Source organism: Aspergillus ibericus (assembly GCF_003184845.1).
Source record: "Aspergillus ibericus CBS 121593 unplaced genomic scaffold BO80scaffold_59, whole genome shotgun sequence".
Taxonomy (NCBI): Eukaryota; Fungi; Ascomycota; class Eurotiomycetes; order Eurotiales; family Aspergillaceae; genus Aspergillus; species Aspergillus ibericus.
Window position 1 is genome coordinate 172799 of NW_020292157.1, and position 11510 is coordinate 184308.

General features: G+C 50.4%; 4 protein-coding genes across 4 annotated transcripts; 3 read left to right on the plus strand and 1 right to left on the minus strand.

The window, feature by feature from the left end:
- Positions 1 to 129: 129 nt before the first annotated feature.
- Positions 130 to 1356, minus strand: BO80DRAFT_468702 (uncharacterized protein; the record flags this gene model as incomplete). The annotated part of the gene is made up of 4 exons (XM_025722949.1): positions 130 to 281; positions 331 to 372; positions 420 to 435; positions 721 to 1356. 4 exons carry the CDS (start codon positions 1354 to 1356, stop codon positions 130 to 132), a joined length of 846 nt encoding a protein of 281 aa, XP_025570686.1.
- Positions 1357 to 2088: 732 nt separating this feature from the next.
- BO80DRAFT_392121 (uncharacterized protein) lies at positions 2089 to 3340 on the plus strand. Its single transcript, XM_025717207.1, has 3 exons — positions 2089 to 2553; positions 2626 to 2857; positions 2936 to 3340. The coding sequence occupies exons 1-3, from the start codon at positions 2198 to 2200 to the stop codon at positions 3134 to 3136; spliced, it is 789 nt and encodes a 262-aa protein (XP_025570687.1). The 5' UTR covers positions 2089 to 2197; the 3' UTR covers positions 3137 to 3340.
- A 294-nt stretch (positions 3341 to 3634) lies between these two features.
- On the plus strand, positions 3635 to 5857 carry BO80DRAFT_417116 (cytochrome P450). The gene is made up of 5 exons (XM_025718208.1): positions 3635 to 4253; positions 4313 to 4504; positions 4572 to 4906; positions 4977 to 5514; positions 5580 to 5857. The coding sequence occupies exons 1-5, from the start codon at positions 3800 to 3802 to the stop codon at positions 5762 to 5764; spliced, it is 1704 nt and encodes a 567-aa protein (XP_025570688.1). The 5' UTR covers positions 3635 to 3799; the 3' UTR covers positions 5765 to 5857.
- Positions 5858 to 6702: 845 nt separating this feature from the next.
- On the plus strand, positions 6703 to 10965 carry BO80DRAFT_484608 (aminophospholipid-translocating P4-type ATPase DRS2; the record flags this gene model as incomplete). Its single annotated transcript, XM_025723473.1, has 3 exons — positions 6703 to 9629; positions 9676 to 9979; positions 10030 to 10965. 3 exons carry the CDS (start codon positions 6703 to 6705, stop codon positions 10879 to 10881), a joined length of 4083 nt encoding a protein of 1360 aa, XP_025570689.1. The 3' UTR covers positions 10882 to 10965.
- Positions 10966 to 11510: the final 545 nt, after the last annotated feature.

Here is an 11510-nt window from a genome sequence, read left to right on the forward strand (position 1 = left end):
CGCTAAAACCGTCAAGTCTACCGCTATCCACACGGCTCTGCTTCGATATAATTTGCTATGACCCACGGTGTAAAGAACCAAGACTTGAACGGAGAAACTCTAGAATGGCCCACCCGCAAAATCATTCAATTATTGCTGAGGCGCCGATTGCTCACGCTCCATCTCGGCCCTCAAAGCAATTGCAAGCAGAATCTTGCCTATATCTTTCATGTCCCCGACTCTCTCAGTATCCCAGCCCCCGAAGCCGTGCAACGTCTGAAATCCAGGCGACTCGTCTTTTCCTAGTGTGTTATTAAGTATTTGACATAATTCTTGTCATACTCGGCGAACGTAATGAATATTTCGTTTCGGCCTTGGGAGATGAGAACACGACTAAATTTGTTAATCATCAAAAGATATAGTCAATGGTATAGACGGACTTACCGGCCACAGCTTCTGGTGAAGCTGTCAGGATCAGGCTCGGACTTTATCCAAGCAACCATTTCGCCCGCTTCTTGCATTGAAATGGGTAACAAATGTGTTATCCTTAACATAGGCTTTACCTCCACAATCGCATAAGTCTTCATATTATTCGTTGAATCTTCACCCTCGAGGCATCCATCAGTGCGAGCTTCAAAAGAGCCACTGCCAAAGCTGGCCACGAAAGGTTTCCGATACAACGTAAAATTATAAAAAATTAAGTTTATAAATTATCCAATAAGAGCCGAAATTAGAATGAACGATGAAAGCATTCAGGAAGTCAACCAGGGCAGTGTTGACAATCTGCTCATCCTTTGTCCTTGGATAGTTTAGATTGAGGAATTCCTTGGGTCCATATGACCTTTCCCCGGGAGGTGTGTCCTGAGCTGCACTAGGCTCCTCGGGAGTATCATCAAATTCTACCTCTGGCTCGATTTTGGGCGTACTTGGTGGCTCGGTGGGCACATCGAACGAGAGTTTCTTGATACCCGCCGCTATGTTTCTCAGCTGGCCACGAGTGCGGGGCGGGCTAATAGCAACATTTGGCCGAAATATAGGATTTGGTGAGACATGGGCGACCTGTTTTTGATAGAACCAAGGCAAGGAAAATATCCCCTCTTTGGAATCTCCAGAGAAACTCGCAATGTAAGCAGCCCATGAGGCGCTTGATTCTAGCATGGTGGCTGCCTTCTGAGTCCATTCATCTAATCCAAACTTTGCTAGCTTGAGTCCGTTACGCCTTTGCGGTTTCCAGAGGACGCGAAGCATCAAGTATTGCTCCTCTTGGATAGTCGAAGCCGAGCTAAGGTCAATATCGTGAATTGTCGTATTCTCCGCCTTTTCTCTTCTAACCGCTCTGGCCCATGTGCTTGGTCTTCTGGGGAGTGTAGTGGTCATAGCGAAGTGCAAAAACAGGCTGTATGGTTCAGATTACTGCGCGGATAAGATGTAGTAAGGTGAGGATGGGTGTGGAAGAGGGGAAAGGATAAGATGGGACCTTAACGTCGTTTAGATACGGCTGGTGGATATTTAAGTCACCAGGCCCTCGGAGGTCCAAAGACATCCCGGAAGGTGCGCCTACAATATGGTAACTACGTTACAAGGAAGCCGTCTCACGGTATACAGCGATTCAGACAGGGGTTGTTCCCCGATGTCCAACGATTGTATTTAGATAGCCGCCCGCGACGCTTTGGCCTCCGAGTCCTGGTCACACCGCTGCTGTTTCGGGTCAATGCGAAGACGGCATGCGTATTGTACCGTAATAGCTGCAGAGCTAGGATGCGTTATCTGATTTTTGCCTATGCGCAATAGACGTTGGAGGGCGTACTGAGAGGGAGAAGATATACTCGGACGGTATGGATAGGAATGGATCGGGAAGTGGAAATCGTCATATTGCTGCTAACTCGCCTAATACATCAATTATCAAAGGTGCCATCTCCCTGTCCCCGGCCCTTTCCCCCACCGCATCCCTCTTGCCGCATCCCTATCCGGTCGCTTGCTTCCGTCGTGTCAGTAGTACTATCTAACTAGTAGTATTTAGTAAACATCTGGGATCGAGGAGAAACTGTTAACACTATTGGTGGAGCCGGGTTGCGCGGGTTGCGCCGCAACCCCACTGATCTGAGCGCGAAACAAAACCCGCAGGCTTCGCTACTGGGACCTGCTCTCCTCCCTCTCTCCACTATCTAGATCCCTCTTCACCTCTTCTTTTCCCACCAAGCTCTTTCACCCATACACCATGTCGACCGAAGCAGAAGACAGAAAATTAGCAACTCGCACGCATTACCGATCGATACTCCGATCGATCAATCAGACCATCTGCCAGTTAGAGACTGACCATATCGACCAGCATGACGCTAAGAGAGCAGGAATTCAGCAACGCTCCATGTCTCTGGAATCAAAGTCCGACAATCCCTCCTTCTTCGTTCCATATGAGGATGAATATGTGCATTCAGATGATGACGAATATCCAACCTACGAACCCGACGTGGAAGACCGTTTGAATGTGGGCCAATTCCATTACTACATGCAAGACTGGTGTGGCCAATCGTACCCGGAGGATGAAAATAAGCCCGAGGGCATTCGCTTCAGATCGTAATTATACCTTGTCTGTCCTACACGGGCCTCCTAGTAATGATGTGTGCTAGTTAACCACTCGACTTGTAGGAGGGCAGAGCTCGGTCTTGGGATCCTAGCGGAAGTCAACAATCACCACTGGCATGTGTCCCTGATATGCTCTGCACCAGCAGTTACTGGGCCATTACCTCACGTGAAATGTCTCATGGAGAGCGAAGCAACTGGAGATAATAGACTACTCCGAAGTGAAATCGTCGCCATCATACAAACCATGGTTGCTCGCTTGAACACCAAGTCCCTCCGTCCTCACATAGTGGCCCCGGTAAGCTCCTCTCTTCTTTCCAAAAGATGGAATATACGTGCTGTGGTTGGGCCTCTTCTAATAGTAAGATATATTCAGGTCATGTTATATTCCCTCGTGGGTCCACAGCACCTTCGCGTACTGGAAGCCTATTTCAATGGCAAGAATCTTATTATTGGACAAACCAAGCTGTACGACATGAGGGCAAAAGATATGGCAACCATTGATCTACTTACCCGATGGTGGCTGGGGTTTGCCAAAGGTGAAACTAAATCAATCACAGTGGCACCTTCTTCGTAGCTTTTTTTCAGCATCATGTACCAGAGTGGGGTTCAAGGCGAGTATCAGGTGTACTGGCTGTACGGATATTTTATCGGATGCATTGAGCAAGTAATGATCCAAGGGTTTGGGCTTGGTGGTACGGAGGTGTTTGCGCATCTTTATGGGCTTTGGTCAAAATTCTGCGGCGCGCTGGTTCTAAGGTTCTATTAAACGTATTTTGCTAATATCATGAAGATATCAATCATTGCATGCAACTCGTACATCGACCTTGACAGCATCATGCATATGCCCACGTTCCTGAAGTTCCCAATATAAAATTATCCCCTCGTTCCGGGGATCTACGTAGAAACATGGTATGGCAAAGCAGGATAAGGTGGTGAGATTTAGGCCCCCCTCGCTATGCTACTTAAGGCCACACGGAAGGCTGTATCGACCACTAACGTATATGATACGTCGTACACTTGCAGTAGAAGGCCCTCCATTCCCAAGCACTCAATACAGACAGATCATTGGTCGCTAGCCAGGATTGCTGTGCCGAAGAAGCTCTTGAGGTGGGTGGAGAAAGTTTCGGCATCAGCGGCATGTTCTTTAGTTATCTACTGGATTACCCCCGCCACATCTGCACATTTCATCTTGATCTGATCCATTTTTTGTGTCAGCAGTGCTCGGAAAGCTCTTACAATGGACTTTCCATCCTCAATCCTCTCGCCAGCCGGACTCCGAGTTGTCCTGGAGTCAGACCTGGGCAACCTGGCGGCCTCTGCTGCGGGGTTGGGAATTCTTTTCCACCTGAGCATCTTCCGCTCAAGCTTCCCGGTCGAAGACTATCTCCTCGGCTTACTTGCACTCTATGTTTCAGCTCTGGTGTCAACGGCATTGGCTCACTTATCGTTGACACAATTCTCGGTCGGCCAAACCCTTTTTAGGGTGGCCTGGATCTCCTTTGCATTCAACGTCGGTCTGATTTCAAGTATCAGCGTCTATCGATTATTCTTCCACCGTCTACATCGATTTCCAGGTCCTATTTGGTCCAAATTGACCTCTTTCTATAGCGCCTACTTGGCAAACAAACATATACAATATCATGTGGAAGTCAAGAAGCTTCACCAGGAATACGGCGACTTTATCCGAACGGGTAACCCTGCACATGCGTTCGACCATCCCCTGGAATACATTCTGATATATGATTTTTAGGCCCACGAGAGTTGTGCATCGTTCGAAAGTCGGCCATACCTTTGGTCTTTGGCCCGCAATCTAAATGCCGCAAGTCGACTTTCTATGCTCATGCGTCCACAAACCCCAAGCAGTGTAACATACACCACACTCGCGACTTTGAGGACCATCGCAGACGGAGAAAGGCGTGGGATCGGGGCTTCAATGTAAAATGTTTGTCATGGGCGATGATTCTTATCTTCCGGGCTTTTTAGTTCAGTCACTAACGCAAACTATCTAGCTCTCGGGATGTACGAGCCTCGCGTTAAGATAAAGGCGGATCAGCTAGCTTCCCACATTCAGAATAATCTAGGCCGGCCTATCGATGCGACCGCTTGGTCCATGTTTCTGAGTTTCGATATCATGGGAGATGTTGGGTTTGGCAAAGAGTTCAACAACCTGACTACGGGGATCGAACATCCAGCGATCAAAGGTGTCCATGATCATATGGAGATCCTTGGTGTCATGACTCACGTCCCGTGGTTTCTGTATCTGCTCAGCCGTGTCCCAGGAGCGGTATCCGGTTATTCGAGCTTCTTCAAGTGGTGTTCAGATGAGATTGAAAGGAAGCAGAAGGTAATCGAAGCCAGCATGGTTGCTTTTTGATGAATCACTAATCACTGTATTAAATTCGGTTGCTTTGCAGACCTGGGATGCCACTGCATACCCCGAAGATGTTGTTTCGTGGCTCCTGAAAGCATACGTGGAGAAAGATATTTCGGCTCCTCCCTCCAAAGCAGCACTCCACGATGACTCGCGTGCTATTATCATCGCGGGCAGTGAGACCACAGCTACCACGTTAGCCAGCATTCTCTACTATTTGGCTAAGCATCCATCGGTGCTAACCAAGCTTCAACGGCAACTGGACGAGGCTATGCCGGGTGGAGCAAAGGACTGGAGTTACGAAAAGGTCAAGGAAATCCCATTCCTTGACGACATAATCAATGAGACCCTTCGACTCCGTCCTGTTTTGATGACGGGGGGTTCTCGTGTTACCCCAGCCGAGGGGCTACAGGTTGATGAAGTTTATATCCCGGGGGATATAAACGTCTTCGTACCGTTTCAGCTAGTTCAGAATGACAAAAGATACTACAGGGATGCCGAGAAGTTCATACCCGAGCGATGGGGTGAAAAGAAAGATGAGATGGACACCGATGGTGCTCCCTTCATACCGTTCTTGTCGGGTAGGACGCATGTTCTTTGTACAGCGACGACTTTCTGCCAAATTCTATTCTGACACAGACCTTAGGCCCTTATATCTGTCCTGGGAGGAGTTTAGCTATGCTCAGTCTCCGGATCAGCGTCTCCACTATAGCGCAGCAATACAATTTCTCGTTGGCCCCTGGTGAGACCGGTGAGACCTTTGAAACGGGAGCGCTGGATACATTTACAACGAGTCTGCCTCCTTTGCAGCTTGAGTTTCAACGACGCTGAGCTGGCTTGCTATGATTTTGGTGATAGTTGACTATGATGGCACCCTTTCTAGTCTTGCTTTCCCTCTAATGACACTTTCGTTGAGCTGCTTCTAGTTCCGTAATGCCGGTTCCAGCCTTCTACGGAGTATGTAGTCTGCACTTTGATTGCCAGATGCTAGCAAAGGCAGTGAGTGGATGATGGTAGATGACATGAACGACCGGATCTATTAATAGGAGTGAGCCTACTGGTATCGTGGCGCAGCCTGTCTGCCGTCTCGTTGTGGGTACACTGAAGTTCCATCTGGATTGCAGATGAGCCAAGCCACGAAGGATAATTGGGCTCTCTGCCAAGTCTTCTGTATCCCAGCTAGTCATCACGATGCCGTTTTGTGGATAGATAGAAACCGAGTAGTAGATAGGATCGTTCCGGGCCTGCCTCAGGTGTCCACGGTGTAACGGGAATACGACGATACCTCATGCCACCATTCCCAGTCCGGCTAACCCGAGCTGGCCGCTTCCCTCCGTCAAGTGAAGGACCAACACCCAAACCTCCTCCTCATCAGTCAGATTGGATTGCTCTCGTGGGGTCGTCCCTATATTAATCTGAAACGGTTTCAGAGGGCCGGGGCCAGCGAGCTCTCCTCATTCTGGCGGGCAATCAACTAACCAAAGACAAAGAACCGTGTCGACCCAGCCACTGGCGGTGATCCAACGCTAACTCTGATTAGCCTCGACGCCTTTGCGCGGCATCTGGCTTAACCTCCAGGCAGTCAGAATTTCTCCCCCAACTCAATCTCTCCACCTCCTCGTCGCTTACTCTCGCCTCTCGGTAATCTCCTCGACTTCTCGTGTGCTCCGATCGCGTTACCAGTCCACCATCCTCTGTGTCCCCCTCTCTCCCGTTTCGTCCCGGCCAATCAATGCTCCAGGGGCACCTGTTTGTCCGCCCCAAGCGTCATGGCCAGCGGTAGGCCTCCCGGTCCTCATCCAGCCGCTGGCCACAATGATGAACTGCTGCTGGATGAGTCGGTCCCCATGTACAACACGGGGCAACGCCCACCGGTCAACGATGAGCACTTGTTGCGACAGTACGACATTGACGACTCCGACCATCCTCAACCGCGACCTTCGGTTTCTTACGACCATTTCGTCGGCGGACAGGCGCCGCCGCAATCCGGCGCTCATGCGATGCCCGCGCATCCCCCGACCCAGCCGGGGGTATACATGACCGATCCTTACTCGGGGGCCGACATGTCCCGCACCTACTCGCAGACCTCCGGGTTAAGCAACTACCACCGTTACTCCTTGGACGAATTCGACGATGACCGGTCATTGCACGGATACTACGATTTGGATTACCAGGATGACAACCATTTACAACCCGATAGCCGCGTCCGGCAGGCAAAGGAAAGGAACAGCATCCTGGGTCTGGGAGGTGGGTTGATGGGCCGAGCAAAGCACATGCTGGGCATGGGCGCTGAATACTCGGAGATGGATCTGCCCCTGACGGAGGCCGGCGCTCGAGCTGCACGGGTGGACAGTGCAGACCCGGATGAAGGCAGCGCCGCCGCTGGTGCCCCGAAGGCATCCAAGAAATCGGATTTCAAATTTGGATTTGGGCGCAGAAAGGCCGACCCGTCAACTCTGGGACCTCGCATGATCGTTCTGAACAACCCACCTGCCAATGCCGTACACAAGTTCGTCGACAACCATGTCTCCACGGCGAAGTACAACATCATCACCTTTATTCCGAAGTTCCTCTACGAACAATTTTCGAAATACGCCAACCTGTTTTTCCTCTTCACTGCCGTCCTTCAGCAGATTCCGAACGTGTCTCCGACGAACAAGTATACCACCATTGCCCCGCTGTGTATCGTGTTACTGGTATCGGCGATTAAGGAACTCGTGGAGGACTACAAGCGGAGACTGTCGGATAAAGGACTGAACAACTCCAAGACGCAGGTTTTGAAGGGATCTGGATTCCACGAGACCAAGTGGATTGACGTGGCTGTGGGAGATATTGTCCGGGTCGAGTCCGAGCAACCATTCCCCGCTGATTTGGTCCTGTTGGCGTCTTCGGAACCCGAGGGCCTGTGTTATATTGAAACCGCTAATTTGGACGGGGAAACCAACTTGAAGATCAAGCAGGCAATCCCGGAAACTGCGCACTTGGTTAGCCCCGCGGATCTCAGTCGTTTGAGCGGGCGCGTCCGATCCGAGCAGCCAAACAGCAGCTTGTACACTTACGAAGCGACGTTGACTATGCACGCTGGCGGAGGTGAAAAGGAACTGCCCTTAGCGCCTGATCAGCTTCTCCTTCGAGGTGCAACTCTGCGAAACACACCGTGGGTCCATGGCATCGTCGTCTTCACCGGTCACGAGTCGAAGCTGATGCGGAATGCAACGGCCACTCCGATCAAGCGGACTGCAGTGGAGCGCATGGTGAACGTTCAGATTTTGATGCTGGTTGGTATTCTGATCGCACTCAGTGTGGTCAGTTCCGTTGGTGACCTGATCATCCGCCAAACCGAGGCCAACAAGCTCACATACCTAGACTATGGCACGACGAACCCGGTCAAACAGTTTGTCTTGGACATCTTTACCTACTGGGTCCTCTATTCGAATCTGGTCCCGATCTCGCTTTTCGTGACGATTGAAATCGTCAAATATGCGCAGGCGTTCTTGATCAACTCTGACTTGGATATCTATTACGATAAAACCGACACCCCGGCAACATGTAGGACGTCGTCGTTGGTTGAAGAGCTGGGGCAAATTGAGTACATCTTTTCCGACAAGACTGGAACTCTAACGTGCAACATGATGGAGTTCAAGCAGTGTACCATTTCCGGCATTCAGTATGGTGAGGAGGTTCCCGAGGACCGACAAGCCACCGTCGAGGACGGAGTGGAAGTTGGAATCCATACTTTCAAGAAGCTGAGGGAGAATTTGCACTCTCACCCCACGGGCGGTGCCATTCATCACTTCCTTACGTTGCTTGCAACCTGTCACACGGTCATTCCGGAGAGGTCTGAGAAAGAACCTGGGAAGATCAAATACCAAGCTGCCTCTCCGGATGAAGGTGCTCTTGTCGAAGGCGCTGCAACCCTGGGCTATTGCTTCTCCAATCGGAGACCTCGGTCTGTGATCTTCACAGTAGGCGACCAAGACTTCGAATATGAACTTCTGGCAGTCTGTGAATTCAACTCTACGAGGAAGCGGATGTCAACCATCTTTCGCTGCCCAGACGGAAAGATTCGCATTTACACCAAGGGTGCGGACACTGTGATTCTTGAACGTCTGCATCCCGACAATCCTACCGTTGAAGCGACTCTGCAGCACCTGGAGGAGTATGCATCGGATGGTCTTCGGACGCTGTGTTTGGCCATGCGTGAAATTTCCGACGAGGAATTCCAACAGTGGTACCAGATCTACGACAAGGCTGCAACAACGGTTGGCGGAAACCGTGCTGACGAGCTTGACAAGGCGTCGGAGCTGATCGAAAAGGATCTCTATCTCCTAGGAGCCACTGCCATTGAGGATCGTCTGCAGGATGGTGTCCCAGACACCATTCATACGCTTCAGACGGCCGGAATCAAGATCTGGGTTTTGACCGGTGACCGACAAGAAACTGCCATCAACATTGGCATGTCATGCAAGCTGATTTCGGAGGACATGACCTTGTTGATTGTCAATGAAGAAAGTGCTCAGGCCACCCGAGATAATTTGACCAAGAAACTCCAGGCTGTCCAAAGCCAGGGTACTTCCGGTGAAATCGAAGCGCTGGCCCTAGTTATTGACGGGCGGTCTTTGACTTTTGCCCTCGAGAAGGACATGGAGAAGCTGTTTTTGGACTTGGCTGTGACGTGTAAGGCTGTAGTCTGCTGGTAAGTTCTCTTCATTCATTCTGTAAGCCTGGACTAACACCCTTAGCCGTGTTTCTCCCCTTCAAAAAGCCCTCGTTGTCAAGCTGGTGAAGCGCCATCTCAAGTCGCTCCTTCTCGCCATTGGAGATGGTGCAAATGACGTGTCTATGATTCAGGCCGCACACGTTGGTGTCGGTATCAGCGGTGTCGAAGGTCTACAGGCTGCTCGATCTGCGGATGTTTCCATCGCGCAATTCCGTTACCTCCGCAAGCTCCTCCTTGTCCATGGTGCCTGGAACTACCACCGGATCAGTCGCGTCATTTTGTACTCGTTCTACAAGAATATTGCCCTCTACATGACGCAATTCTGGGTGAGTGGTCTGTCCTCACCTCGCGTGCGCTGCAAACTGACCTCTGATAGTACTCCTTCCAAAACGCTTTCTCTGGCGAGGTCATCTACGAATCCTGGACTCTGTCCTTCTATAACGTGTTCTTCACCGTGTTCCCTCCATTCGCCATGGGTATCTGTGACCAGTTCATTTCCGCTCGACTGCTAGACCGTTATCCTCAGTTGTACCAGCTTGGACAGAAGGGTATGTTCTTCAAGCGACACAGTTTCTGGTCGTGGGTTGCGAACGGATTCTACCACTCCCTCCTGCTCTACGTTGTTTCGGAGCTCTTCTTCCTTTGGGACGGCCCACAGTCAGACGGCAAAACATCCGGCCACTGGGTCTGGGCCGAGGCGACATATACCGCGGCTCTGGCCACTGTGCTCGGCAAAGCGGCCTTGATCACCAACATCTGGACCAAGTACACGTTCATCGCCATCCCGGGATCGATGGTGTTATGGCTCATCTTCCTTCCGGCGTACGGTTATGCCGCCCCCGCCATCGGCTTCTCCCAAGAATACTACGGCACGATCCCTCGTGTCTTCAAAGATCCCGTCTTCTACCTGATGGCCATCATCCTCCCTTGCATCTGCCTCCTCCGCGACTACGCCTGGAAATACGCCAAGCGCATGTACTACCCCCAACACTACCACCACGTGCAAGAAATCCAGAAATACAACGTCCAAGACTACCGTCCGCGCATGGAACAATTCCAAAAGGCGATCCGCAAAGTCCGCCAAGTCCAGCGCATGCGGAAACAGCGCGGCTACGCATTCAGTCAAGCCGACGAGGGTGGTGGCCAAATGAGAGTGGTGAATGCTTACGATACCACCAAGGGCCGCGGACGCTATGGCGAAATGACCAGTTCCCGTGCCCTGGTATAATGATGACTGACTGATTGATTGATTAACCTGACCCTACCTGATGGAACCTGTTTGTCTGTACCTGATTCTCTTTCGCTTCTCTGTAATTCTTTACTTGTCCGTCTGATGCCTATGCCTCTGCATCATCATCACCATCATGAAGTATACATGTATTGCATTTTCTGGCGATGAAACAACCTACTCGAGTCCTCCTTTTGCTCTTGGGATGGATGATGGATGGATGGATTGGTCTTTTGTGCTGCTTCTTACATATCTTCAACTACTTTTCGATGAGACAATGTGAAACCAATGTTTTTTTCATATTTCTATCCCCCCCCCCCTCTGACTCCTTTTGTTATTAACTCTTGTTACTTCTCTGCAGATAGTAAGTAAGCCTTCTGCTACGTAATGAATCGATGATCGGAAACAATGGTCAATTCCATACATACTATGATGATCTCAGTCTCTGCTAAATCGAAGTACATAGACCATACATACTAAGTCACTTCCACATCCGAAAGACAGAATAGATAGGGAACAGAAGAGAAGTCAATCATGACAGAAAAAGCAAAGCAACATAACTAGCCCATAGAGCTATATACCTCCCCTCCCAATCACAACATCAAATGGAACGATATATACAGTATTCC

Coding starts and splice junctions, on each gene's coding strand:
- BO80DRAFT_417116 (XM_025718208.1), top strand. CDS start 3,800: ATGGACTTTCCATCCTCAATCCTCTCGCCAGCCGGACTCCGAGTTGTC. Junction 4,907..4,976: donor AGATTGAAAGGAAGCAGAAG/GTAATCGAAGCC, acceptor GTTGCTTTGCAG/ACCTGGGATGCCACTGCATA. Junction 5,515..5,579: donor CTTCATACCGTTCTTGTCGG/GTAGGACGCATG, acceptor CACAGACCTTAG/GCCCTTATATCTGTCCTGGG.
- BO80DRAFT_392121 (XM_025717207.1), top strand. CDS start 2,198: ATGTCGACCGAAGCAGAAGACAGAAAATTAGCAACTCGCACGCATTAC. Junction 2,554..2,625: donor GAGGGCATTCGCTTCAGATC/GTAATTATACCT, acceptor CTCGACTTGTAG/GAGGGCAGAGCTCGGTCTTG. Junction 2,858..2,935: donor GTCCTCACATAGTGGCCCCG/GTAAGCTCCTCT, acceptor AGATATATTCAG/GTCATGTTATATTCCCTCGT.